Source organism: Budorcas taxicolor, chromosome 11 (genome assembly GCF_023091745.1).
Source record: "Budorcas taxicolor isolate Tak-1 chromosome 11, Takin1.1, whole genome shotgun sequence".
NCBI classification, from domain to species: domain Eukaryota; kingdom Metazoa; phylum Chordata; class Mammalia; order Artiodactyla; family Bovidae; genus Budorcas; species Budorcas taxicolor.
The window spans coordinates 128,126,776-128,152,555 of NC_068920.1; the positions used below are offsets into that span (position 1 = coordinate 128,126,776).

Consider the following 25,780-nt stretch of genomic DNA (forward strand, 5'->3'; position numbering starts at 1 on the left):
AGCCCAGGAGTTGGGGACCATCTTCCCTCCAGAGTGGCAGGGTCGTTCCACTGGGGCAGCCTGGGTAGTCAGTGGGCCTGGAGAAGCACCAGGCCAATGGGACGCTACCTGCGGATGCTGGCTATGGGTGGCCCCAATCCTCTGCCAGAGATGCCCGAGTTAAGAACCCAACTCCTCTCCGTCAGCCTCCCACGGAATCATGCTCTATGGCCAAGCAGATACCAAAGGATAAATGTGCTATATTAACATGAATACTAATGACAAGTGCACTGCAGTAGTAAGCACATAGTAGATACAGAGAATATTCTCTATATAGTCTGAACATAGATACAAAATAACTTATACTTGTTTTTGTTTTCCATCACAGTAGGAGTATAGCGTACAAAGGGACTGGTTCAGTGGCCACAAAGCAAGCCGAGGGAGAGACTGTAAGGGCGGCTGTAGGGCATCAGGAATGGTGGGGATTTGCCAGACACTGCAGAGTCGTGGGTCCTGCAGAGAACACGGCCTCAGACCTCTCGAACTGGCCTTCTCGACAGTTAGCAGGAGGTCCCACTTGAGAAGAGTTGGAGGCTGCATTTGAGCTGGGATGATTCAGGCTGCGGGGTGGGAGGCGGAGCAGAGTCAGAGGCAAACAGCACCCAACACGCCAGCTTACATTCCTGCTGCTGCTGCTGGGCTTCTGTGAGGTTGGGAACATGGGGCGCATCGCCAGAAGGCACGGTTTGCTTCTGTGCTGTGACAGATGGTCAGACTGACGGCCCACCAAATGCTGGCGGGCCCTTCTCCCTTGCCAGCCTTCTCTGGGAGCCCGTGAGGGGCCTGCGTGCTCAGCTAACTCTTCACAGTTTGTCATTAGCCAGAAACACAGGGATCCTGTATATTATCACAGCAGAGGGCAGAGTCTGTGGCCCTAGCTCCATCACATGTGAGCTGTGTGACCTGGGAGGGTCACCTGAACTCTACTGAGTCTCAGGCTCAAATGGGAGGGGCTAACACAGACTTCCTTGGAGAGTGGTTAAGGACAACTTGGAATAAGATATATGAAGCGCTGGATGCAGCTCCTGGCACTCAGAAGGGATGGATAAATGTGTCAAGTACAAGCATCCACACAGAGGCCAGGTGGGAAAAACAGGAATCTCACAAAATCTGTGGGATAAAACTGCCATTGACTGGCTACGAGAGCAACGGATGACAGGACAATTTCTTCGCTTTCTTTCCTGCCAAGTTTTTCCCTTCTCCCTCTGGTTCCTGGATTCTTTGAGAGGAAGTGCAAGCAAGTTTAAAGCCAGGTCTGCCGAGGCAGTCAGAGCCTCAGCATGGGAAAGAGGGCTCATGGCTGTGGCTACATCTCTTCAAGTCTGGGGCCTGGTTCCCTGAGGACGCTTCCCCCTTCACTCCCCTCCCTACAGAAGCCCCCTCCCCTCCCATCTCCTGGCCCCAGAGCAGATTTCATGTTAGCAAGTCAAAGAGGTGGGGATAAAGCATAGAAAAAAGTGGATTGTCTATTAAGTGAAAAACCTTTTCCATCTGCTCTGGGTCCGGGGAATCTGGAGGTGGGTGGGCCATCTGTGGCCAAGTGAATGGCCTCCACAGGAGAAGGTGGGTCTCCGGGCAGTGGGACCAGGGAGGGAAAGAGGGATGGAGACTGAGGCGTGACTCCTGGGACTTTGGGTGCTTCTGTGCTTCAGCCAATTCTGAGCACTTGGAGATGTATCCTGGAGACCTGGGGATCCTTGTTCCCTCCTATCTGCAGTGCCGGTCTCAACATCTGTGTGTGTGTGTGTGTGTGTGTGTGTGTGTGAGAGAGAGAGAGATCGCCTCTCCCATCTCCTCTAACACCTGCCTGCTCTGGACCTCCTCGCCTCCCATCACTCAGTGGCCTTCCTTTTGGAGGGGGGTACAAGGTGGGCAGGCAGCTCGTTGGGCAGCTCATGCCCCTCCAGCTTGACCTTGATGAGGTGGTTGGCCAGTGCAAACTCCTCATCATCCAGCATGCCATCCTTGTCGATGTCGGCCAGCTTCCAGATCTTGCCCAGCACGCTATTGGGCAGCTTGGAGCGCACCATCTCCTTCTTGGCATTGGCACCTGTGATCTTGCCATCCACTGGTGACAGGGTGTAGAAGATCTCATCGTACATCGGCTTGTCCCTGGCCACCACCCACTCGGCATCATCGATGCCCTCCCCGGCCCCCTCCCCGTAGCCGTGCCCAAAGGGGCCGTGGAGGGTGCCCTCGAATGCTCCGCCCTTCACTATCTGGGCGGGCCGCTGGGTCTCCTCCTGGCGCACCAGCACCATGAGCTGGGCAATGTCATGAGCCAGCATGTCATCCACCACCTCCAGCAGCTTGCTTTTCAGGGGCTGGAATTTGCTAAAGTCCTGGGCTTGTAGCTGGTCCTGGGAAGAGAGAGAGAAAAAAGGTGAGGACAGAAGACAGTGGGCCCAGAAAAGATATGAGAGAAAGAGACAAAAGATACATTGACTCTTGGTGGATTTTTCAGGAGAGAGGCTAATGGCAGGGGTTGGAGAAGAAAGAGATTTAACAACTGGTTTGATCTGTTTGGAGCTTTCCTGATAGCTCAGTCGGAAAAGAATCTGCCTGTAATGCAGGAGACCCCAGTTTGATTCCTGGGTTGGGAGGATCTGCTGGAGAAGGGATAGGCTACCCACTCCAGTATTCTTGGGCTTCCCTGGTGGCTCAGCTGGTAACAAATCTGCCTGCAATTGAAGACCTGGGTTTGATCCCTGGGTTGGGAAGATCCCCTGGAGAAGGGAAAGGCTACCAATTCCAGTATTCTGGCCTGGAGAATTCCATGGACTGTATAGTCCATGGGGTTGCAAACAGTCGGACATGACTGAGTGACTTTCACTTTCACTTCACTTTGATCTGTTTGGATTCCTTTAGTGCTCTAGGAAGCAAATACAGTCAGGCCTCCATATCTGAGGGCTCTGCTTTTGTGGATACTACATCATTTTATATTATAATGAACTTGAGCATCCATGGATTTTGGTATTTGTGGAGGTTCCTGGAACCAATGCCGTGTGCATACCAAGGGACAATAGTCATTAAATTTCTAAGTTCCTTTTGGCCACTGATTGAACAGTGAGTGGCTCTTGAATGCTCCATCCCTCTGAGACTGAGTCATGTGGGTCTCGACTTCAGTAAGGGTTACGCTTGAAAACACACTCCACTACATGAGCTCGTTCTCTTCCTCATGACCTTCTGAGAGTGGGAAGTCACATTTTATCACCATTCAGGAAGGAAAAAGGGAGGTACAGGCAATGGGAAATAAATCACAGTAGAAGCCAAAGGTCATTCCCAAGCCAGTGGTTCTTAATCAGGATGCCTGAGGGATTATCTGGAGAAATTTTTCAATGATCAGCTTTTCCCTGAGGGTTCTGACTCAGCAGGCAGGAGCAGGTAGGCAGGTTTTATCAAAGCTCCCTTCCTTGCCTGCCCATGACCACCACACTACGTGGTAAAAGAAATGTGTTCTGCTTTGCATGTCTTTGCCATTTTTAAAGGTCCCAGGTCTCAAATATCCCCAGATTCTCCTTGGCCGCTATAACAACAAGATGAGAGCTTCCAGCTCCCACCCTGGCTCTGGCCACAGCAATCTCGGGACACTGGGAGGAGGCCAGTTTACAGGGGACAGTCTCAGGACAAGCACACTACAGAAGAATTTAGAAAACACCCATGGCTATATTTTAAGACCAAGTGTGAGCCTGGGCATCCTCACCTCCATTCCAGGGTGGGGCTGGGAGGGATGTGGAGGGTGGAGCAGACAAGCCCTTTCTCCTGCCCTTGGGCACAACCTCTCTGGTTCCTGCCTCTCCCAGCCTGTCCATGTCGAAGTGTGTTTTGTGGGCTCCCAACTAGGGGTCCCAGTGTCTTCCAGGGGTCAAAATGAGTACTCCCATCAGCCAACATATATGTCCCCACAGTACAGTTATTTACATACTGAACCAGTATCCCTAACAGAACCTGACATCAGATGGGCAAACAAGCGAGAAGGTGAAACCATCTGTGTTGCAAAAGAATTCCTCACATTAAAAAGTCATCTGATCCCTTTCAAATGTCATCTTCCCCAAAATTTGCTTACAGATCATGAAATTCTTCAGAGAAGGCGATGGCACCCCACTCCAGTACTCTTGCCTGGAAAATCCCATGGACGGAGGAGCCTGGTAGGCTGCAGTCCATGGGGTTGCAAAGAATCGGATATGACTGAGCGACTTCCCTTTCACTTTTCACTTTCATGCATTGGAGAAGGAAATGGCAACCCACTCCAGTGTTCTTGTCTGGAGAATCCCAGGGACAGGGGAGCCTCGTGGACTGCCGTCTATGGGGTCACACAGAGTTGGACACGACTGAAGTGACTTAGCAACAGCAGCATGAAATTCTTAACAGAAAGAGAAACTGAAAGTTGAAGCCCAAATTATGTGAAAACAATTCTGAAACAAGTGACTGGCTCGATGTGGATAGTTATAGGAACGAATGGATACATGAACAAATGCACACTCTGGATGTCTCTGTTTTTCTTTTACTAGATAGGAAAGCAAAAATGCATACGTTTGGGACTACACTGATGTTCTAAAACGCTCTGAGCAACAAGAGCAAAAACAATATTACTACTACATCTGCTATTTTTCCTAATCCCCTAATTCTTGAAAACTTTTCCTTTTTAAATAATTATAGAATCATGGAAAGTTGCAAAAATCATGCAGAGGTAGGTTCCCTGTGGTCATCTCCCTGCCTCCTCTACTGGTGAAATCTCACCTAACTTGCTACTGCATTTAAACAGCACAGTCTGTACGAGGCCATGCTAACTGCCTTACAAACATTAATCTGATTTCTGCTCATAATATCCATATAAGGTGGTGCTTTTGTACCCTCAACATGTAGACAAGAGACAGAAGGTTAGAGACGATCCAGTTAGCAGGGTGTGGTAGGTTTTTGCTTAGACCTTGGACAGCTTCTGGGGTTTCTATTTGCAGCCTATGTAAACATTACTAAAACCACAGGCAGGTTAATTACATTTGTAAACCTCAGTTTGCTCACCTGTGAAAGGGGGATGAAATGCCTCCCCCAGAGGCTTGTTTTGGGGGACATAAGAAACTATGCATGGCTGACCCTGGCCCAAGAGAGGCGCCCATGGTGCAACCCAAAGATGACAAACTCCTGTGCAGACTTCTGCTTCTCGGTGGCGTATGTTCAAATCACTGCCAAGGCAGATCTCAGCAGTAAACTTAAGCAATGAAGGGCCAAGAGCATGTTTGTCAGGCGACTTGTCCTGTTTCACATGATGTGGTGGGGATTCCAAACCGGTGGTGACCAGGACAGGAGAAGGTCATAAGCTGGAGGTATCAGAGCCCCCTCTAAAACCACTGCCCACTGGGAGCACCAGGGCTCCATGTTTCTCCCAGGGCCCAGGCCTGGCACCTGTTGGGCCAGTGTCAGCCCAGCAGGAAGGGCATGCCCAGGGCTACCTGCCTGCCTGTTGATTCTGGGCTGAGTTTCCCCAGAACATCCTAGGGTGGTCTACTCCAAGTTTGAGATGCTCAGCCAGCTTGTCCCTTTCCTGGAGCCCCCAGACCCTGGTTACCTGCATCCTCTTCAGGTTGGGGAAGTCCCCAGGTGAGATCTGGTGCTCCCGCTCAATCTGGGCATAAATCTCAGCCAGATTGTTCACCAGCTCCTTCTTCTTGTTGTCCTTTCCGAACATGGAGGGCATCTCCTTCTTCAGAGAGCTGATGATATAGGCATGAACCTGAATGACAGGGGCAAGGAGAAGCCTTCAGATCAAGACCTCTAGTTCTTTCCTTTACCATCAAGATCAAGTTCTTTCCTTCCCTCCAGGGCACCTGTCACCCCATCTTTTCCTACAAACTCTTCCTCCTGCTCCTACTTCTGAAATAATTTGTCTCCATCCTCTTTCTCTTCCATTGCTTACAGCACTGAGCTGTTTCACTAGATCTTGGGGGAAGGGGAGTTTGTGAGGAGGTTAAGGTCAAGACTAATAGGGATGGTAATTCTGGTGATGATGTTGATGAGGAAGACAGTAACAACAGCTCACATGAACAAAGCACTTGTGAGGATGCCAGGCACTGTGATGAGGGCTTTTCCATCTTTATTCTATGTTATCTTCTAACCCTTTCATTGCACAGATGTGGGAGCAGGCACAGAGCAACTAAGGGCCTTGCTGAGGTTGGGATCACACAGTAAACTATGGAGTTGACTCCAATCTGGCCATCTGATGCCAGGGCATGTCATCGTAACCACCACACTACCCTGCCCTACCCCCTCCGAGTGGCATGGCTGATGCTCACAAGGCAGTGACTACCGGACATCCTCACATGGGCAGACAGTAGCTCAGGGCTGCAGGCAGTAGCCCTCTCCCCTTGCAGCTGACCTCATCCCCAAACCACCGGTCCCACCCATGCTGTCCCTCTCCTAGAGGCAGCCTCACCTTGGCCAGCCTGGCTCTCTTGATGAGGTCATTCAGCTTGCGCAGGGCAGCGTTTCGGGGCAGACTCTGGATGTCTCTGAACAGGTCCTGCTCCTCGGCCTCAAAGAGCTTCCGGTTGTCTGGGATGAGAAGCGGGTGGGACCAGAAGGAGCCGATGTAGACCCGGATCACCTCGGGCGTGTTGACGATCTTCCCCAGGGACCACATGAGGGCCCCGTACACCCGCATCAGCTGCTGTGTCTCGATCTGGTCGGCCTTGTTCAGCACCACTCGCATCTTGTCCTCGTGGTTCTTGAGGGCTTTGATGACTTCCGAGAACTCATCGGAGATGTCCAGCTTGTGGGCGTCAAAGAGCAGGATGATGCGGTCCACCCGCTCCGCGAACCACTCAAGGACGGCAGCGAAGTCGTACCCTGTGGCAGAGCAGAGTCAGGGGGTGGGGCCTTTGGGGTGAAGGGTAGGGATTTGGGGTGAGGCGGTGGTGCAGTGGAAATAACATGGTCTCGGGAGTCAGATCTGGGTTCAACTCTGGCTCCTCCATCATTTCACTATTTGGCCTTGAAACTTTGGCCCAGTTACTGACTGTCTCTGAGTCAGTTTCTCCATCTATAAATGGGCATACGAATAGTATCTAGTTAATAGATTTTTAAGGACCAGAGATGCTCAGCTCACCTAGCAGCTAGAGAGGAAGCAGCTTCACCTCTCAGTCTCCTCTTCCATACAAAGGGCAATAGCTGGGGATGTGAGGCTCAGAGAGGTAAAGAAGTGACTTGCTCGAGGGCACACAGCCCAGGAGCAGCAGCGCTGGGATAAAGGTGGAAGTGTTGGGCCTTCTGTCGCTTCCCACTGCAGGGCAGTAGGAGCCCTTCCTTAGGTTCTGGGTGGGCTCAAAGACCCTGGCTCCCAACACCACAGGGTTTTACATGCAGAGACCTTGGGGTCCCAGAGCTCTTTGCCACCATTGAGTGGGAGACTGAGCCAAAAGGAAAAAGCCAGCAGTTCCCGCCCTGCCTCACAGAGGAAGATTAGAGACCAGGGAGAGTCATTCGGCAACTGCCTTGCAACCGAGTGAGAGGCAAGCAGCTCTGCTCGCCTGTAACAAGGTCCTCAGCGTGAGTTCAGCAGAATCCCCTGGAGAGACTGTTAGAGTCTCAGACTTCGATTCAGTTCACATCACGGCCTCAATTCACCCCCACACCACCCTCTGAGGCAGGCACAGTCCCACTTTCCAGAGGAGAGACTCAGAGATGAGGGGAGAGTCAATTGCTGGTGTGTGTGTATGTGTGTGTGTGTTGGGGAGAGGGTGTTCAGGACTAGACCTGGCTACGGGGCCCTGGGCACCCTACACAGTCCTGCAGGCAGTGGTCCTGCACCTTTGAGCCCCCTGCCTCCCTCTCCCCTTCTTGTGCCCAGGCTGGACTCGCAGCTCCACTGAGCGCCAAGGTCCATACCCGCCTGCTCCAGGGGGCCCTGCAGCTTGCACTCACTCCCTCCCCCATCCCTTCCAAGGTCTGGCTCTGGCTATATTTAATCTTCTTCAGCACAGCCAGGTCGGGGGCGGCTCTCACCTCACCTCCAGAAGGCAGCCCCTCAGAGCCATAGACAGGAAGCGGGGCAGAGGTCTCAGAAAATCAAGGCAAACTGACTTCCGGGCCCCAGTGCCCCAAGAACCTGGAAAATAGGTCGCGACTTTGCTGCTGCAGTGCCTGGGAACCAGCAAGCTTGCCCTCCACCGTGGCTGGGGAGGGCAGTGGGGCTCAGCGGCCTCTGCCCTTCTGCTGAGGCTTGCTCCCAAATCTAGCCAGACAAGGTTTTGGCTGTGGTGGTGCCGGCTATGGGGAGGGCAGCTGTGAAGAGCAGGCTGCCTTTTCCCTATGTCCTTCCCTCCTGTGAGGCAGATTTCAGCCCTCATTGCTCAGCACACCTCATGTGGCCGCTGGTGGCAACTGCTCACCATCAGCTGGGCAGTCAGAGCAGCTAGTCCTGGACACTTGATGACATGGCTCAAAGCAAGCCGCTGAGCCTGCCCAGGGCTCAGGACCAGAACGCAGGTCTTCTGGCTCTAAGCTCAGCTCTCTAGCCACTCCTCCATGGGCTAGGGAGATCGAAGGGGCCAGAGAAGCTACAGGGAAGAGGCTTCTGGCCTCTGAGCCCTCGCCAGTCCACAATGACGGTAGCCTTGCACAAGGAGGCTCTGCTGCAAAGACCTGGAGGGAGTGGGGCAAATCTCAGAAGCCTGACCGGACCCCGCGTGGGGAGGGGCAAGAAAGGGACGACCCCAGTCAGTGCTGCCAGAACAGGGCTGTGCCTGTCGCTACAGCTGGGTCAGGTGCCCTTCAGGCAGGTGCCGGCCTCTTGGCTGACCCAGGGAACCATCAGGATGCATTGTCCCCCCGCTGCATTGGGAGCTGGCGGGGCAGGGCCTGCTCATCCTCCTCTGCTTCCCTGTGCTCAGCATGGTCCCCTGCACACAGTAGGTGCTCTATCAGCATGTGCTGCTCAGAACTGAAATGTGAGACCTGTTCTGCCTTTTACATCCCAGGGACAGTGAATAAGCCATCCCTGGGCGTCAGTTTCCTGGTCTCTGAATTGGAACCTGAAGGAAAGCTACATGGCTCAAAATAGCCTGGAGTTAAAACTCCCTCCAGATCCTCCCCACCATTCTATACAGAATAAAGAACTTTCTCCCCCAAAGAAAGGAATGGACATTAAGATTGATTATGTTCAGTTCCCAGCTAATCCCAGTCTCTGGCCGGTCTCAGGAATTCCTCGCGCCAGTTGCTGAAAGCTAACTAATCAAAAATAATCATGAGGAAAAACAGACCCCTCAAAACGATGTATCTCTGCATCTGTGTTTTCTTTATATACCTACTCTCTTCTTGACTTAGCGCAGGAGCTCACTAATCTGACTGCTGCTCCTGCTCGCCTCATTAAAGGTGGTCTGTTCCAATCAAGTGCTGGTCTCCTCCTTTTTCCGAACCTTGCCTTCTCTAGTTCCTTTACCTTACAGAACCCACCACACCCTGCCAGAGGCTGGCTGCGAGGATCCATTCAACAACGAGGACGCAGGTGAGACTGCCTGTGACCCTGGCTGCTCCTACGGCTCTGCCCCTCTATGCGGAGCTTCTTTCAAGCCTGAGTGCCCATGACTTGGGTGTGCTCTGAAGGGGTCATCTGAGGAGCACTGGTCTGGACACGCCCACCTCTAGTTTCTGCTCAGCTATCAACTTGCTGTGTGTCTTGGGGCAAGAAGCCTTCCTTCTCTGGTCCTTGGTCTCTTTGCTTGTTAATCCGGGGGAAGGAAGGCTGGGGGCTGCTGTCTTAGATGTCCTGGGTGCCCATATGAAGGCTGCTCCTGCCTGAGGGTAGGCAGATGGCTTCTGGGAACCCTTTCTAGGATTTCAGATGCACGGAGGCCTCCTCTTCATCCTTCCACTTTTGCAAATTCTGCTTGCTCTGGCAGGGCTGGCTATAAAATTACCAGCAGGGGGAATGCTGAGAAAGCTTCCTCCCCAGGTGTGGCTGTGAGGAAATGAGAGTCAAGCAATGACTCTGCGGGCTCTCTCTGAAGCTCAGCCTCCCTGATCCTGGCTATAGAGCCTCGCGGGCTCCAGGCTGGGTATCTAATTGGTTTTGTAGACTGAGATTATGCAGATCCAGGAATGGGAGCATCAGAAAAGCACGGGGTAGACCTATTCAGGAGAGGGGAATGGGCTGCTCTCCCATTTAGTTTCTGTGTGGATTTAGGCAAGTCTGAACCTCAGTTTTTCAGCTGTAAAATGGGGATAAAAATGACTGACTGGTGGGGGATTAATGGTAGAACCATGGTTACGAGAGAGCCATGGGGAGGGCCCAGACTCAGTCTGGAGGCTCTGCTGCGACATCTGGGGTGATGAGCCCCCTTTCCCTTGCTGGTTCTGGGAACGGCTCAGAGCCCCACAACAGAGCTCTCAAGTCCTTGCAGTAGCTAAGGGTTCATGAAATGTGGACTGGTGGGTGGTGGGAGATTCAAGCTCTGGAAGACTGATAGTGAAGCTGGCCGTCCTGGAATTACAGGTAGCAAGTCTGCCTCCTCTGGGAGAGTGGGTGAGCAGGCCCCTGGAGCAGAACGTGGGCAGCCTGCAGGCCCGCCCCCCACCCCAGTCTCCAGGGCACTGGAAGGAAAGCATTTCTAAGTAATTCCAGGCAGGAGGAAATCAATGAGACAAACAACAATAAGTGCAGCAACTCCTTAGTCATCAGCCAGCTTCCTTCACAGCCTGAGAGGCAGAGCAAGGGTGCTGACAAGGCAGCACATTTCTTGGTATTTTCAGCCACACAGTCTCATTTGACTCCCATAACTCTCCGTATGCCAGGAGGTAAACAGGCAGACACATCTAACAGGGAGGGGAGAGGGAACAGAGAGGCGAAGGGGCTCGCCCCAGCTCACACAGCCAGCTGGGGGTAAACTTGGGGCTAGGACCCAGATCCTTACTCCCCTCTGTGTTCCCTTCTCGGCTCAGAGCCCCGCAAGGCTGGAGCTCCGGGCGCTGAGCTTATTTGAGGTGGGTACATAAAAGGTCCTGTTCCAGAATCTGTCAAGATTTAAAGACATCTTAGAGAAAGAGAAATTAGAAGGTATCAGTTTGCAAAGTGTGGGACCAGTTAAGATGATAAAGGCCACACTACATGCCTCCCAGAAGTCATCTTGAAAAGCAGCCCAACAGCCTTGTCCCAGGCCTCCCAGGTGGCCACATGGTGTCTGTGCACCCTTTCGAAGGGACTCGGGACTCTGCTACTCCACCCTGGCATGTGACAACCCTACAGGTGTGTATGTACAGAATGTGGTCCGGGGGCCCGGAGGCCCCTAAGTGAGGGCGCCAGGAACAGGCCAGGGACGGGAGACTGTGAGGATTGGCCCTGACGCTCCGGGGTCCCCAGGGGAAAGTTGCAGAGGAGAGCGTGCTCCCTGGTCTCCAGGTGACAGCATGCCCCATTCCTCTTCTCTGAGCTCCTCATGGGCAGGCAGGCCATGCTAATGTGCTGAGAAGCTACTCGACAGGGAAGCAGGAGACCAGAGTTCCCATCCCAGCTGTGTGACCTGGGCAAGTGTTTTCCTGCTCCAGCCCTGCTGAGCTCACCTGCACAGGATGGGGTCCGCTGGAGTGATGTGTGCAGTGCACTGTGGGGTTGCTTTTCTAAGGTGGGGCCTGTGGGGGTTTCTAGCTGGGAGGTGGACAGGAAATGTGGTTCCCAAGTGTGAGGACACTCAGGCTTCTGGAGCCTTCCTCTTCCGCTGCATCCTCGCTTCTTCCCAGCAATGAGTCCCGGGCTGGACACATCCTGTCACTTCCAGCAACTGCCTCCCTGCCCCTCTCCCGCCCACCCCAAAGCATCTGCCTCCAGAGACAAGTGTGGGCCAGGACTTCCCGGGTTCAGGTTCCCGGACGTCCCTGCTTCCGGCTCTCCCACAAGGCACACAAGACACCCCCAGATCTGGGCAGAGGGGCCACACCCTGAACAAGGACCACACTTGGCCCAGCTCTGGCCTGGCGCCTGAGTGCTCCACCTGTGAAGTCTGAGGCCTGGGAGGGGCCTCTGGGGGAAGTAGGCCTCGGCCCAGAAGAGGCTCAGTGTAAATGTGATGACGATGCCCTGTTTCCCTGGTGAGACACAGCCTTGAACCTGGCATGAGGCTCAGTGAGCGGAATATGGCTGGATTTCAGGCTTGACTTACCACCTCAGTCTGGTGCGCACCTGCTGGGCTATCCATGGACTATCCTGGCCCTGGGCTGCAGGAAGGCAAGAAGCACCAAATCTGTACTGTGGCCAAACCCAGAGTTCTGAGAGCCCAGGCGAAAGGCCACAGAAGAGTGTTTGGTTCTGTGCACATACCTGTGTGTGTGCATGGCGGATGTGTGGAGGGAGGTGTGATGTATATAGATAGAGGGTTATATGTATACAGGTAAACATTGAACTACCTAATTCTATGGCTGATTGTGAAGGATGGGGGGGGGAGGTCTTCATACTAGAAACTTTCCTTATCTGGGGTGCCCCTGATATCTGAGGGTATCCAATACCCACCCTCTATTTTCCTGGTCTCTGTGGAGTGCTGAGGTCAGCCCTGCCCCAGGCTGATGATGCAGGACTGGCAGCTCAGCTCTCAGCTCTTGTTTTTATCCCAGGCTACTTTGCCAGCAGCTGCATTTATAATCTAGGCTCAGGAGGGCAGAGATCAAACAGGTCTGCAGAGACACACACTGGGCTATCACTTCTCCCAGAAGTGGGGCGAGACCTGGTGGCAGTTGGCATGGGGTGGGAAGGGGATAGGAAGGGCAAGCAGGAAAACTGAGCCCCCAGTTTACTGTAGAGAAGCCATTGAGGTCCAAAGATAAAGTCAGGAGAAAGAGGAATAGGAAAAGAACAGAATGTAACAGAAGCTGAGGAAGGCAGGCATCTCTAGAAGCAGGGCTGCCATGTACAGTTGCACAGGCAGTGCACTGCACAACTGCAAGAAAGGCCATTGTATTGCTAGATTGTCCTGGTGCTGCCCTATTGATAGGGAGGCCCTGGGTGTCAGATAAAGACGAAAGAAGGGAGCTCACTGTGAGCTCCAGTTCTGATGTTCCATTCCAGAGCTGATGTTCAAGTTTCCATTACTGTCTGTGGACATCATGAGGTCAAGTGATGGGTATCATTACCCTTTGCTACTCACAGGGACATTAAGACTCAGGGGAAAATGTGACCTACTAAGACCCACAGTTCAAAAACCCAATGCTCTAAACTCGCAGTCCAGTACCCTTGGAAACCCAAAGGCTAGAATCCTCTCTGGACCCCCGGTCAGGCTGTACTTGTAGGAACCCAATGCTTGGGGAGTTCAGGGGGAGAACTTTGTCTTCTCTCTTCTTCGAGGAGACACAGGCTATTTGTGTAAATCCCCTTTAGGCCTAAACTCAGGATGAGCCTAGAGGAAGACTTAAGGGGTGATGGTAGGGACTGGTCAGGAGGAAGGGAATAATTAGGGAAACAAATAGAAGCAAGACAGCTGTCCAAGCTGCTCCCTGCACCCCACTATGGGGCCCTGAACGGAGTGTTTCCAAAGGGCAGGTAGACCAGAGGGAGGGGGTGAGATGTCCCTCCCCGCCAGGCCATCAGTTCTATGTCCGCCTTTCCCCTGCACCACTATACATGCACCTCACCCCAGGCATGTGTTGGAGGAAGGTAGGTCGTCACCGAATGTCGCCCAGAGAACTCTTGCCTGTGCAAAGCCTTCCCTTCCCAGAAGCTGCCTTCAGAGTGCTGGTTTGGCTCCTGTCCAGCTCCCAGCTCCAGGACTGGGGTGGGCATGGCTTCATCAGCTTTTCTTACCAGAAATACAGCATCAGCACAGAAACAGTAGGGGGCTGTCTGGGGCACACAGTCTGGTATGGCTGGTGAGGCTGGGGGAGCATGGTCCTAAGCTGTAGCTTTAAGACTTTTGCAGTATCCATCTAGTATTTTAGAGCTAGGAAAAACCCGATGATGCTGGTGGTGGTGATGACTGGTAAGAACTCATTTTTACCGGGCACTTGCTATGAGCCAGACAGGAGGTTTTTCACTTGTGTTATTTCTTTTAATCCTCAAACAACCCTAGAAGGTAGATAGACTTATGTCCTCTACTCTACAGATGAGGCGGCTGAAGGAAAGAAACCCTCCAGGTCACGCTGCCAGGAAGTGCTAGAGGCAGGCTCAGAACGCCGGTGGTCTGGCTCTTGAGTTCAGGCTCCTGACGCCCCATGCCAGGGACCTCCCTCAATGAGCAGTCACCCACATCTGCTGGAATGAGCATTTTCAAGTACTCAGCTCCCTGCTCTCACACCCCAAAGCACACTGTCATCCTCACGCTGTTGGCTGAAGTCCTCTGCCCGCACTTGCCTCCCTGCAGAGCTGCCAGCTCCCGGGACAGGGACAGCAGGACCTTTAGAACAAGCCAGGGTTTGGCCCAGGAAGAAACCCAATGAGGTGAGTAAGGCAGACACTGATATGTCCATTTCACAGATGAGAAGCCTGAGGCCAGCTGCTCCTGAGTGACAATGGACCTGAGCTCTGGTACTAGCCCCGGCCTAGGACCACCCCACATAGCACACGAGGCAGCGCTGACTCATCAGGAGACAGCAAGGCCCCAGGAACCTCTATCCTGGTATAGAAGCCGGAGAACATTCTGGAAAGAACATAACACAGAGCCAGGGCCAAGCCTACCAGCTGCCTCGGTTACCTCTGCTGATCCTCTGCTTCTCTCCAGAGAGGATGCCTGGTGTGTCAATGACGCTGATGCTCTCCAGCACGGGGTTGGGCAGCTGGGCACACACAAACCTGCATAGGTGGGAAGAGACCCATGGTGAGCCGCCATTCTGCCCTTGCCTCTCAGGGACCCTCCTTTTGGCCCCATACCAACCTCTCCTGCCCTGGGCAGAGGTTCCAATGCAGACTCCCAGCCCAAGTTAGACCAACCCCCATAGTGGACCCAGGATCTGTACTTGGAGGAAGCTCTCGGGGGCATCCTAAGGCAGCTGTGAGACTATGTCTGTGAGCCCCTGCTGGCAGGGACACCAGGATGTCCAGCGCTCGAACCCTGCCCCACCAGGAGCACAGTCTGGTAGAATAGTGGAGGTGTGCAGAAGGACATAGGTACCATGGGACCAGCACCCCCAAGAGGTCAAATGAAGGACTCAGGAGATCCAAGGTGGAAGGAAGGCTTCCTGGAGGAGGAGACACTACAACTGGACTTGAAGAATGGGCCACACCACGCAGGAATGCTTATGTGGGCTTTTAAGAGACTGTCCAAATACCAAATATTGCTATTAGCATAGCGTGCATGCACGCTAAGTCGCTTCAGTCATGTCCGACTCTGTGTGGCCCTATGGACTGTAGTCCGCCAGGTTCCTCTCTCCATGGGATTTCCCAAGCAAGAATACTGGGGTAGGTTGCCATTTCCTTCTCAAGCCTTAAGCAAGGAAACATTTCCAGCGTTACATACCAAAGTCTCCAAATATAAACTGGTAAACCTAAGCTGGATCCTTCTTACTTCAAGCCTTCTCTCTTAAATGCCATTTTTGGTGGAAGCCAACAAGGTGTCTGACCATCACAGTTCCAGTTCACAGTCCCACTGTCTTGGGAACAGACAGGGAAGGGAGCCTCTGCTCTCCAGTGAGGTGGCTGCAGAAATGCAGGTCAGGTGAGGAGGCCAGGGATGCATGGGAAACAGTCCAGGAAGCCACACAGGGGAGACAGAACCTGATGTAAGACCTCAAAAGGTGACCAGCTTTGCTGGGAGGACAGGGGTACAGGCAGGAAGGCAGGGTGTGTGTGCGTGTGAGTGTATATGTGTGTGTATGTGTGTAGCTAGGTGAAGATACAGACACGCACAGGGAGATGGCCATGTAAAGATGGAGTCAGAGATTGGAATTATTCTGATACAAACAAAATGCCTGGAGTAACCAGAAGCTAGAAGAAGCAAGGAAAGATTCTCCCCTCTGGGCTTCAGACGGGGCATGACCCTGCCAACACCTTGATTTTGAACTTCTAGCCTCCAGAACTATGAGTCAATATTTATTTTAAAGCCACCTAGTTCATGGTAATTTGTTCTGGCAGTCCTAGGAAACTAACAGAAGCAGGTGGAGATGCCACATGGAAATGAGAGGGGGGAGGGGAGCGTGTGTGTGTGTGTGCACGAGCGTGTGTGTGTGTGTGTGTGCACGTACGTGTGTGTGTAGGCACCAGGCCAGGGGACACTATCACTGAGATAAGAACCAGATGGCTGGAGCAGCTAGAGACGTGGCCGGACAGGGAGGTAGGGGCCAGATTATGAGGGCCTTGCAAGCCATGTTAAGAAATGTGGATTTTATACTGAGGGTGGTAAAAATCCATTGGAACGTTCTAAGCAAAAGAGTGATACAATCTGATACGGTGGTTGTCAGCTTCTCCAGATCGTTTGGTAAATACTTACGAAGCACGTGCTGTGTTTCTGGCACTGTGCTAGACAGTCCATGGCGTGGCCCCTGTCCTGTTAAAGCCCATGGTTCCCTCTATGCCTTGGGCCCAGCCAGATTCTTGTCCATAGGTTCTAAGGCACACTCCAGCATTCCTCAATAAATTCCACATTTTGCTGAAAGCAGTTTGAGCAGGGTTGCTGTCACTTGGTGACCAGGAGGTCATGTAGATGGGGCTGGTGTTTGGGGCCAGGGCTCTGGGTGAGCATCACCCAGGCCAGGTGCATGGAGTGAGAAGGGCAGAAGCTGAGGGGGACACCAGGTCACAGGGGCCAGAGCAAAAGGGGGCTGGGGGAGACTGGAGAGGGTCTGCCCGGGAGACAGGAGGAGGCCAAGGAGCTGAGAGGGGATGGTGGTTGAGAGATGAGGTGGGGTGGGACCGAACGTGCTCACGGCTTATCACAGAGACGTCACGGACAATGTTCACATGGGCAGCTGTGACGAGGAAGCCGTGTTCCACAGGGTGGGGGGCAGGAAGGAGTGCGGAGGTGAAGCCCAGACGCTGTGGAAGGAAAGCGAGGGGGTAGTAGGGCCCGCTGCAGGGTTCTCAAGAAGATAGCTCCCTGTGGTAAAGGAGCCAAGGGAGGGCGGAGCTGTCAGGAAGAGGAGGAACTGACAGAGCCGTCCCTGGAAGATGACTGGGGGTGGGGGTTCTTGGTGGGGGTGGGGAAGCGGCAGACCTGAGGGTAAAAGAGGGTGCAGATCCCTGGGCTGCGCTGCGGGGGAGGACTGACGCTAACAGGCTCCACTTATGGACAGACTGGAACCAAACCAATGGCAGGGAACCCAGGGATACGGGATTCCATCTTCTCTAGAACGGGAAGCAAGGTCATCCACTGCAAGAGGAGGCTGAGGTGCCTGGAAAAGGCCTGGGACACCCCCCAGAGAAGGGGAAGGGAGATGTCGGGGGGAGAATAGGACCCCTGGGCAGTACAAGGACGGGAAGCAGGCACCCTGGGTATCGCCATCCTGTACGTGGCTGCAGTGAAGCTGGTGGTACACGGAAGGGCCTCCTCAACTCCCTGCCCTGCCCTGCCCTGCTCCTTGTTTTTCCTCCCAGGGGACGTGCCTGGCCGGTCCCCAGAGAACAGTTCATGTATACATCTGTCACTCAGCTGGGGAGGCTCCAGCAGAGAAGTTACAGTGTTCCTGCATTGAGCCACGTTCTTTGAATCCTCTCTGCCTATATACATACACACACACACACACATATATATATATACATATTTTTTTTCAGTTTTCTCTTCCTGAAATGTCCTTTTTTTAACCCTTTGCATGTGACTTCACTCATCATTGAATATCTGCGTCAAATGCCAACTTTCTCACAAAGTCCTCTTGCCTTGGAGGAGGACATTTACTCTCATCCTATTTTACAGATGGGAAAAGTCAGACACAGACCAGTTAGGTAATCTATCTAAGAGCATGGTGCTATTGGATGGGTTCTTAACCCAAAGCCCATAGTCTTTACCTTTACTCAAAATGCCTTCAATTATAGAAAGTAGCTTAAAAAATTTTTTTAATGCAATATGCACACAAAATTGTGGTGTGGACCTACATTTTAAGCCTGATCAGGGAATTAGCCTGCACTCTAGGTAAGCAGAGTAACAGAAAGGCCCGGGTCAGCTTGCGGAGCAGCCACTAGAGCTTCTTCCACTCAAACTGACCCAGTGACCCCGGTGTTTACAGGCTGACTTGTCTCAGGGGAGGGGACTTGTCCAAGGTCACATAGTGAGTTTAGTAGGAGGCACAGTGATCCAAGCCAGGGCTTCTACCTTAAGTCCAGGGTCCCTGCCATCAAGTAAAAACAATGTCCAACACAGGAGGAACCTTCCTCTGCCTCCTCCTAGCTGGCTGAAAAGCCCTTCCATAGGATAGGCAAAAGCTGGGAACTACAGAGGGCAGCCTCTCTGCTTTTCCTGTAGGGAGGTGTGGATTAGAGATGGGATTTAACTAGTTGGATCCCTCCCTCAACTTGATCAGGAGAAATCAGGCCAGTGTTAGCAGCTTCCATATCCCTAATCAATGGTGGTTTCATTCCCACTAAGAAAGGGACAATCAAGAGAGACTCCAGGTCTGGAAAAGATACAGGGTCTTGCCCTTTCATACTCCAAGGAGAAAAGAGAGCACCCAGGATGTGTGAGTTCCCTCTGTACCCACCTGTTCAAGAAGGCATTGCCAAAGGCGTTCAGTTTCCTGAAAGGTTTCTTAGGATCCACCACCAGGGCGTTCCCAGGGATGATGCCCTCCACATCGCCTTGCATCACCGAAATGAAGGAGTCAGTGGTCGGCTCAGGCCCAATCCTCATACCTGGGAAATCCTGTTCCAGGAGATACCTGGTGGAAGGGAGCACAGTCATTATGCAGGGATGCTGTGGGCAGATCAGCACCGCCTGCCCACAGCAAGGTAGATGCTGGGGTGAGTCACGGTGGAGGGGCAATCAAGGATATTTCACAGAAGGGAGAGATTTTCATGAATGCAGAATCCAAAGACCTTTGGGAGGAAGTGGGATTTCAGTTGAACTTAAAATATCAAATCTGTCCTTGGTCCTTTTCTTTTCACCTCCATGATGCGGAGGGGTGGGTGGGACAAGCAAGGTTGGCTCAGAAATAAAGCATGGCTTAAAACTGATTCCTACACAGAATATTGTGGACTTCACAGCTAATGGGAGTCTGCCAAAGTACCTGTATACAGATGTGGTTAGAATTAGACCACCCCGAGGCTCTGCTGGCTGGCCATAGGTGGTTATTGATCTGTTTAGGCAGTCATTTAATGTAAAGATAGCTCATACATGATAGAAAGCGTGTGAGGGGTACACTAGGAAGAGGATCCCCATCCCACCCTAGACTTTCAGTCCCACCCTCTGGCACAGCCACTAGGCTGTGGCCCCAAGGTATATGTGTTTTTCTTTGCTCTTTTTCAGGCCTGAGCATTTCTGTCCTTTATCAAGCCCATCTTTGCATGAAACGTTCCCTTGGTATCTCTAATTTTCTTGAAGAGATCTCTAGTCTTTCCATTCTGTTGTTTTCCTCTATTTCTTTGCATTGATCGCTGAAGAAGGTTTTCTTATCTCTTCTTGCTATTCTTTGGAACTCTGCATTCAGATGCTTATATCTTTCCTTTTCTCCTTTGCTTTTCACCTCTCTTTTTTTCACAGCTATTTGTAAGGCCTCCCCAGACAGCCATTTTGCTTTTTTGCATTTCTTTTCCATGGGGATGGTCTTGATCCCTGTCTCCTGTACAATGTCACGAACCTCATTCCATAGTTCATCAGGCACTCTATCTATCAGATCTAGGCCCTTAAATCTATTTCTCACTTCCACTGTATAATCATAACAGATTTCATTTAGGTCATGCCTGAATGGTCTAGTGGTTTTCCCTACTTTCTTCAATTTGAGTCTGAATTTGGTAATAAGGAGTTCATGATCTGAGCCACTGTTAGCTTCTGGTCTTGTTTTTGTTGACTGTATAGAGCTTCTCCATCTTTGACTGCAAAGACATTTCATGCAAAGATGGGCTCGATAAAGGACAGAAATGGTATGGACCTAACAGAAGCAGAAGATATTAAGAAGAGGTGGCAAGAATACACGGAAGAACTGTACAAAAAAGATCTTCACGACCCAGATAATCGTGATGATGTGATCACTAATCGAGAGCCAGACACCTTGGAATGTGAAGTCAAGTGGGCCTTAGAAAGCATCACTACGAGCAAAGGTAGTGGTGGTGATGGAATTCCAGTTGAGCTGTTTCAAATCCTGAAAGATGATGCTGTGAAAGTGCTGCACTCAATATGCCAGCAAATTTGGAAAACTCAGCATTGGCCACAGGACTGGAAAAGGTCCGTTTTCATTCCAATCCCAAAGAAAGCCAATGCAAAAGAATGCTCAAACTACTGCACAATTGCACTCATCTCACACACTAGTAAAGTAATGCTCAAAATTCTCCAAGCCAGGCTTCAGCAATACGTGAGCCGTGAACTCCCTGATGTTCAAGCTGGTTTTAGAAAAGGCAGAGGAACCAGATATCAAATTGCCAACATCTGCTGGATCATGGAAAAAGCAAGAGAGTTCCAGAAAAACATCTATTTCTGCTTTATTGACTATGCCAAAGCCTTTGACTGTGTGGATCACAATAAACTGTGGAAAATCCTGAAAGAGATGGAAATACCAGACCACCTGACTGGCCTCTTGAGAAATCTGTATGCAGGTCAGGAAGCAACAGTTAGAACTGGACATGGAACAACAGACTGGTTCCAAATAGGAAAAGGAGTACATCAAGGCTGTATATTGTCACCCTGCTTATTTAACTTCTATGCAGAGTACATCATGAGAAATGCTGGACTGGAAGAAATGCTGGACTGGAATCAAGATTGCTGGGAGAAATATCAATAACCTCAGATATGCAAATAACACCACCCTTATGGCAGAAAGTGAAGAGGAACTTAAAAGCCTCTTGGTGAAAGTGAAAGAGGAGAGCAAAAAAGTTGGCTTAAAGCTCAACATTCAGAAAACGAAGATCATGGCATCTGGTCCCATCATTTCATGGCAAATAGATGGGGAAACAGTAGAAACAGTGTCAGACTTTATTTTTTTGAGCTCCAAAATCACTGCCGATGGTGACTGCAGCCATGAAATTAAAAGACACTTACTCCTTGGAAGAAAAGTTATGACCAACCTAGATAGTATATTCAAAAGCAGAGACATTACTTTGCTGACTAAGGTCCGTCTAGTCAAGGCTATGGTTTTTCCTGTGGTCATGTATGGATGTGAGAGTTGGACTGTGAAGAAGGCTGAGTGCCGAAGAATTGATGCTTTTGAACTGTGGTGTTGTAGAAGACTCTCGAGAGTCCCCTGGACTGCAAGGAGATCCAACCAGTCCATTCTGAAGGAGATCAACCCTGGGATATCCTTGGAAGGAATGATGCTAAAGCTGAAGCTCCAGTACTTTGGCCACCTCATGCGAAGAGTTGACTCATTGGAAAAACTCTGATGCTGGAAGGGATTGGGGGCAGGAGGAGAAGGGGATGACCAAGGATGAGATGGCTGGATGGCATCACCGACTCGATGGACATGAGTCTGAGTGAACTCCGGGAGTTGGTGATGGACAGGGAGGCCTGGCGTGCTGCGATTCATGGGGTCGCAAAGAGTCGGACACGATTGAGCGACTGAACTGAACTGAACTGAACTGAGGCCTGAGCATTGAGACCCTGAGGCCACCACCCCTCTCCACAGCCCCCTTTGGAGCCCATGGTGAGCCAGAGAATGAAGAGAACAAATCGGAAGGAAAACCGGACTCTTTGGCAGGAGCTCAGAACAGCTTTGAGCCCAAATTGCTTAAGGCTGGACTGCAGGCCGGAGAAGGCAATGGCACCCCACTCCAGTATTCTTGCCTGGAAAATCCCATTGGTGGAGGAGCCTGGTAGGCTGCAGTCCACGAGGTTGCTAAGAGTCGGACATGACTGAGCGACTTCACTTTCACTTTTCACTTTCATGCATTGGAGAAGGAAATGGCAACCCACTCCATTGTTCTTGTCTGGAGAATTCCAGGGACGGATGAGCCTGGTGGGCTGCCGCCTATAGGGTCGCACAGAGTCGGACACGACTGAGGTGACTTAGCAGCAGCAGGACTGCGGGCAGAGGAGTCCAGTGCTGCCCTGGGCTGGGACTGGCCAGAGGAGTGTCCCAGGGGCCATGATGGACAAGAAGCTAAGGGGTGGGTTGCCCAACAAACAGAGACCCTTGGGTGAGCCCTCAGCGTGTGCCAAGACCCTCCCCCTAAACCTTAAGGGGCCATGTTCATGCCCAGAGGGAAAAGTCAAGGAGCCCTTAGGAGAAGAGATGGCAAGTCAGAGACTGCTGGCCAGGAAGGGAGCCTGGGAACTCTTGGGGCAGTAGGCCTCAGCCACTGCCCGTGGAGCTCCAGCTAACAGTGCTGGGTCCAGCCCAGGGGTCCTGACCTGCTGGTCCATGATGGGGCCCTGACCACTGGTCTTTTTCAGGAACTCCCTAGTCAATTAAAATTGCAGCCGGGGTTGACAACCTGCTCTGGACACTGTCAATATGCAGATAGCACCACCGACAATAGCATGTCCATGGCAGACATCACCCTCATCACTTCAAGAAGGCAGCTCCTTCTAGCAGCCCTAGTAGGTTCAGTTGGGGTCTCTGTATTTGAGCCTTCCACACCTGAGAACACAACCAACTGTTGAATGTGGACCCCATGGATCCGGAGGGTCTGCTGTGCCGTGCCATTTTATACTTGCAGGGGCTTGAGCATTGCAAGGGAGGTGGGGTCCTGAAACCAGCGCTCTGTGGACACCAAGGAACGAGGGACAGCTGTATTGAGGAACCCAAGGCTTTGAAAGGTTATCGGGCTTCCTCCACCTTAAAGAGCTAATAGCAGAGCAGGAACCCAAACCCTTATCAGTCTAACACCAAATCCTTTGCTCTTCAACTGTCTCTACCCTAAGGAAATGCTCTCTGCCACCACCACCCGCCCCCTGCCCCGTGCCCACCCTCTGCTCAGCAGGCGGCAGCCAGGGAAACTGGCTGGAGTTTCTTCCAGCTCATGGGCATCTCATTGTGTTCTGAGCTGTTAGTTTACTCTGTGCTTCCAGGGAAGTTCAGTTGCCACGGGGCTCGCTCCCCAAGGAGTTAGCAGGTGAGCTGCCATGGAGAAGATGCTTTCCGGGGGCCACCCACCTACACCGGCAGTTTTAGGTCGGTGAAGCCCCTCATCTCCCTCCAACAGCTGGGTGTGAAGACAGGATTTCCTCCCATCAGAGGCCCATTCTGAAAGCTGGGTTGTGATGAGAATGTATCACCCCAGCGGCCCGTGGACAGGGTTTCCTCTTTCTCAAGCACATCTTCTCCTTCAGAGCCTCAGGGGAGAGGCAGGAAGCCTTAGGGCCTGGGGCCAGCAGACCTGGTTTCTCTAACCTTCAGAAGGTTCTCGACCTCTGTGAACCTCGGTACTTTCCTCTATAATGGGAGGTTATTGTTCTGATTTATTAAGCACTTGTGCCAGACCGTGTTCCAGACTGTCCATGAATTATCTCGTTTCATCTCACGTTTCCTCTGATGTGAGCACTATAACCCTTACCATCAAATGGGCCTCATAGGTAAATCCATCTCACCGATGTTCTGAGGATTAAATCAGTTATAGACCGTAAGCGCATAAACCAGTACCTAGCACCTAGATCACCATCCCAAAGATCAAACTATTTGTTGCAGGATCAGATGGTAAATAATCTGTCTGCAATGCAGGAGAACCCAGGCTTGATTCCTAGGTCAGGAAGATCCCCTGGAGAAGGAAAGGGGAACCCACTCCAGTATTCTTGCCTAGAGAATCCCATGGACAGAGGAGCCTGGTAAGCTCCATGGGGAGGAACAAAGGGTGATGCTCCCCAGCATAGCCAGGGCCACTTCCTGGGATGTTTCCAGAGCCTCAAGTGGCCCAGCAAGAGCCCTTCGGCTAAAACCACATGACCTTGGATTTGCTGACCACACATGGGTCTGGAGAAACACAGAGTTCAGTGAGTTCCAAAGCAAATCCAGGGACACAGTCAAGCCAAGCAGAGAACCCAGGGCTGGGTAAATTCTCAGGGACATCTGGGTATGACCTGCAGCCCCGAGGGCCCCCTTAACAAGGCCAGCACTGTGTCCAGAAAGGAAATCCTATTGAGGGCTCTCATAGCTGCTTTCTCTGTGGGGAGAGATACAGATCACCTCTGTTGCCAGGCAAACACATTCCCATGGCAGGGTAAAAAAAGAAAAGTTAATTCAGGCCTGGGTGGGAGCAGCGGAGATGGGGAAGCCTGAGAACAAGGAGGGGCTGGTGGGCAGAGTACCCACTGTGAGCCAGGTGCTCTTCTGTGCCCCTTCCCTGAATTATTCCACTCAATCGGTCCTGGAAGTGCTGCAGGATGGCTGAGTTCTTTCAGTTTTGCAGGTGAGCAAATGGAGATGGAGACTGCCCCCATTCAGGGCCAAATACAAATATTCAGAGGCCCAAAGAGCAGAGAAGGTTTGGGTGTCTCCCTGACTTGCCATCCAATGTAAAAGAAATAAAACGGATATAAGGAAGACAAATGCAATTCCGGTTTTCCCCATGAGGACTATTTTTCCTAAGCAAACTGTTTCCTAACATCATCTCCCTCAGTTTTCAGCATCCTGCTTGCCTGGCAATCTAAGCATGTGGCTTGTTTTACTGGCACCTGAGCACTCAGGGTGAGGTGTAGCCAAGAATCAACCTAGTCTGCTTCTGGGGCCTCTGCTTCTGCAACAGTGGGGCCAACCCTCCCTGCGGTTGGGACAGCACCCAGGGCGGGGAACAGAGGGACAGGGGCCACCAGCAACGTTGCCCGAGGCCGTGGCTGGGCTGGACCCGATGCCTCAGCTCAGTTAGGGAATGTGCCTTGATGGGTGGCTGCTTCACTGCAGATATGACCTTGGACAAGTCCCTCCAGAGCCCACTGCCTCAGTTTCCCCAGTTTTTATAAAGTGGGGCTAATCCTGGGTTTCTTACTAGCTCGGGGGGCAGAGTGAAGGTTTTGCAAAGACACACATGAGTTTTGGAAAAGCAATGGCTACACCAGACATGGGCTCACATTGGCACAGATAATAATTAGAGAAAACACATGTCTGTAAGTACCCAGTGCATTTCTACCTGGACGGACTCCAAACCCAGGGTTCTCGGACCTTCGTGAAAATCCACATAGCTCTTAATTTGCATATCTTGAGGTTGACACTAAAGGCACACATCACTTTCTGCCGGTGGTACAGGTATTTGGGTTAGGTTAGTTAGTGTTAGTTGCTCAGTTGTGTCCAACTCTTTTTGACCCCATGGACTGTAGTCCACCAGGCTCCCCTTTCTATGGAATTCTCCAGGCAAGATTATCGGAGTGGGTTGCCATTCCCTTCTCCAGGGGATCTTCCTGACCCAGGGATCAAACCCAGGTCTCCTGCATTACAGGCAGATTCTTTATCATCTGAGCCACCAAGGAACCCTATTTGCATTATATGTCTCTATCTTTGGTCTCTCTAAACCTTGTGTACTTCAGCTTTAAAATGGGGTCAAGACAATACTACTTGTCTGGTTGGCCTCACAGGGTTTCAGGGAGACTGTAAATCACCCCAAGGACACAAAGCGAGGTAAGAGATGGGTGACTCAATGGCTGAGTTGAGGTCTGAGTCAGCTGTTTGCTTTACGGAGTGGTCACCACTGTCCCTGGCACACAGAAACCTCTACCAGGGGACAAAGTGACCCAAGTGCAAAGGAGACCAGTAGCCAGACCAGTAGCCAGAC

At 51.8% G+C, this 25,780-nt stretch overlaps 1 protein-coding gene across 1 annotated transcript in view; it reads right to left on the reverse strand.

Moving 5' to 3' along the window:
- Positions 1 to 1,481: 1,481 nt before the first annotated feature.
- The window catches only part of EHD3 (EH domain containing 3), a 30,141-nt gene continuing 5,842 nt past the window's right edge, over positions 1,482 to 25,780 (reverse strand). The window contains exons 2-6 of the mRNA XM_052648889.1: positions 18,634 to 18,810; positions 14,703 to 14,800; positions 6,470 to 6,882; positions 5,606 to 5,770; positions 1,482 to 2,399 (exon numbers count right to left, since the gene is read on the reverse strand). Coding sequence (XP_052504849.1) covers positions 1,872 to 2,399; positions 5,606 to 5,770; positions 6,470 to 6,882; positions 14,703 to 14,800; positions 18,634 to 18,810 — 1,381 coding nt within the window. The 3' untranslated portion in view covers positions 1,482 to 1,871. The remainder of the gene's footprint in view (positions 2,400 to 5,605; positions 5,771 to 6,469; positions 6,883 to 14,702; positions 14,801 to 18,633; positions 18,811 to 25,780) is intronic.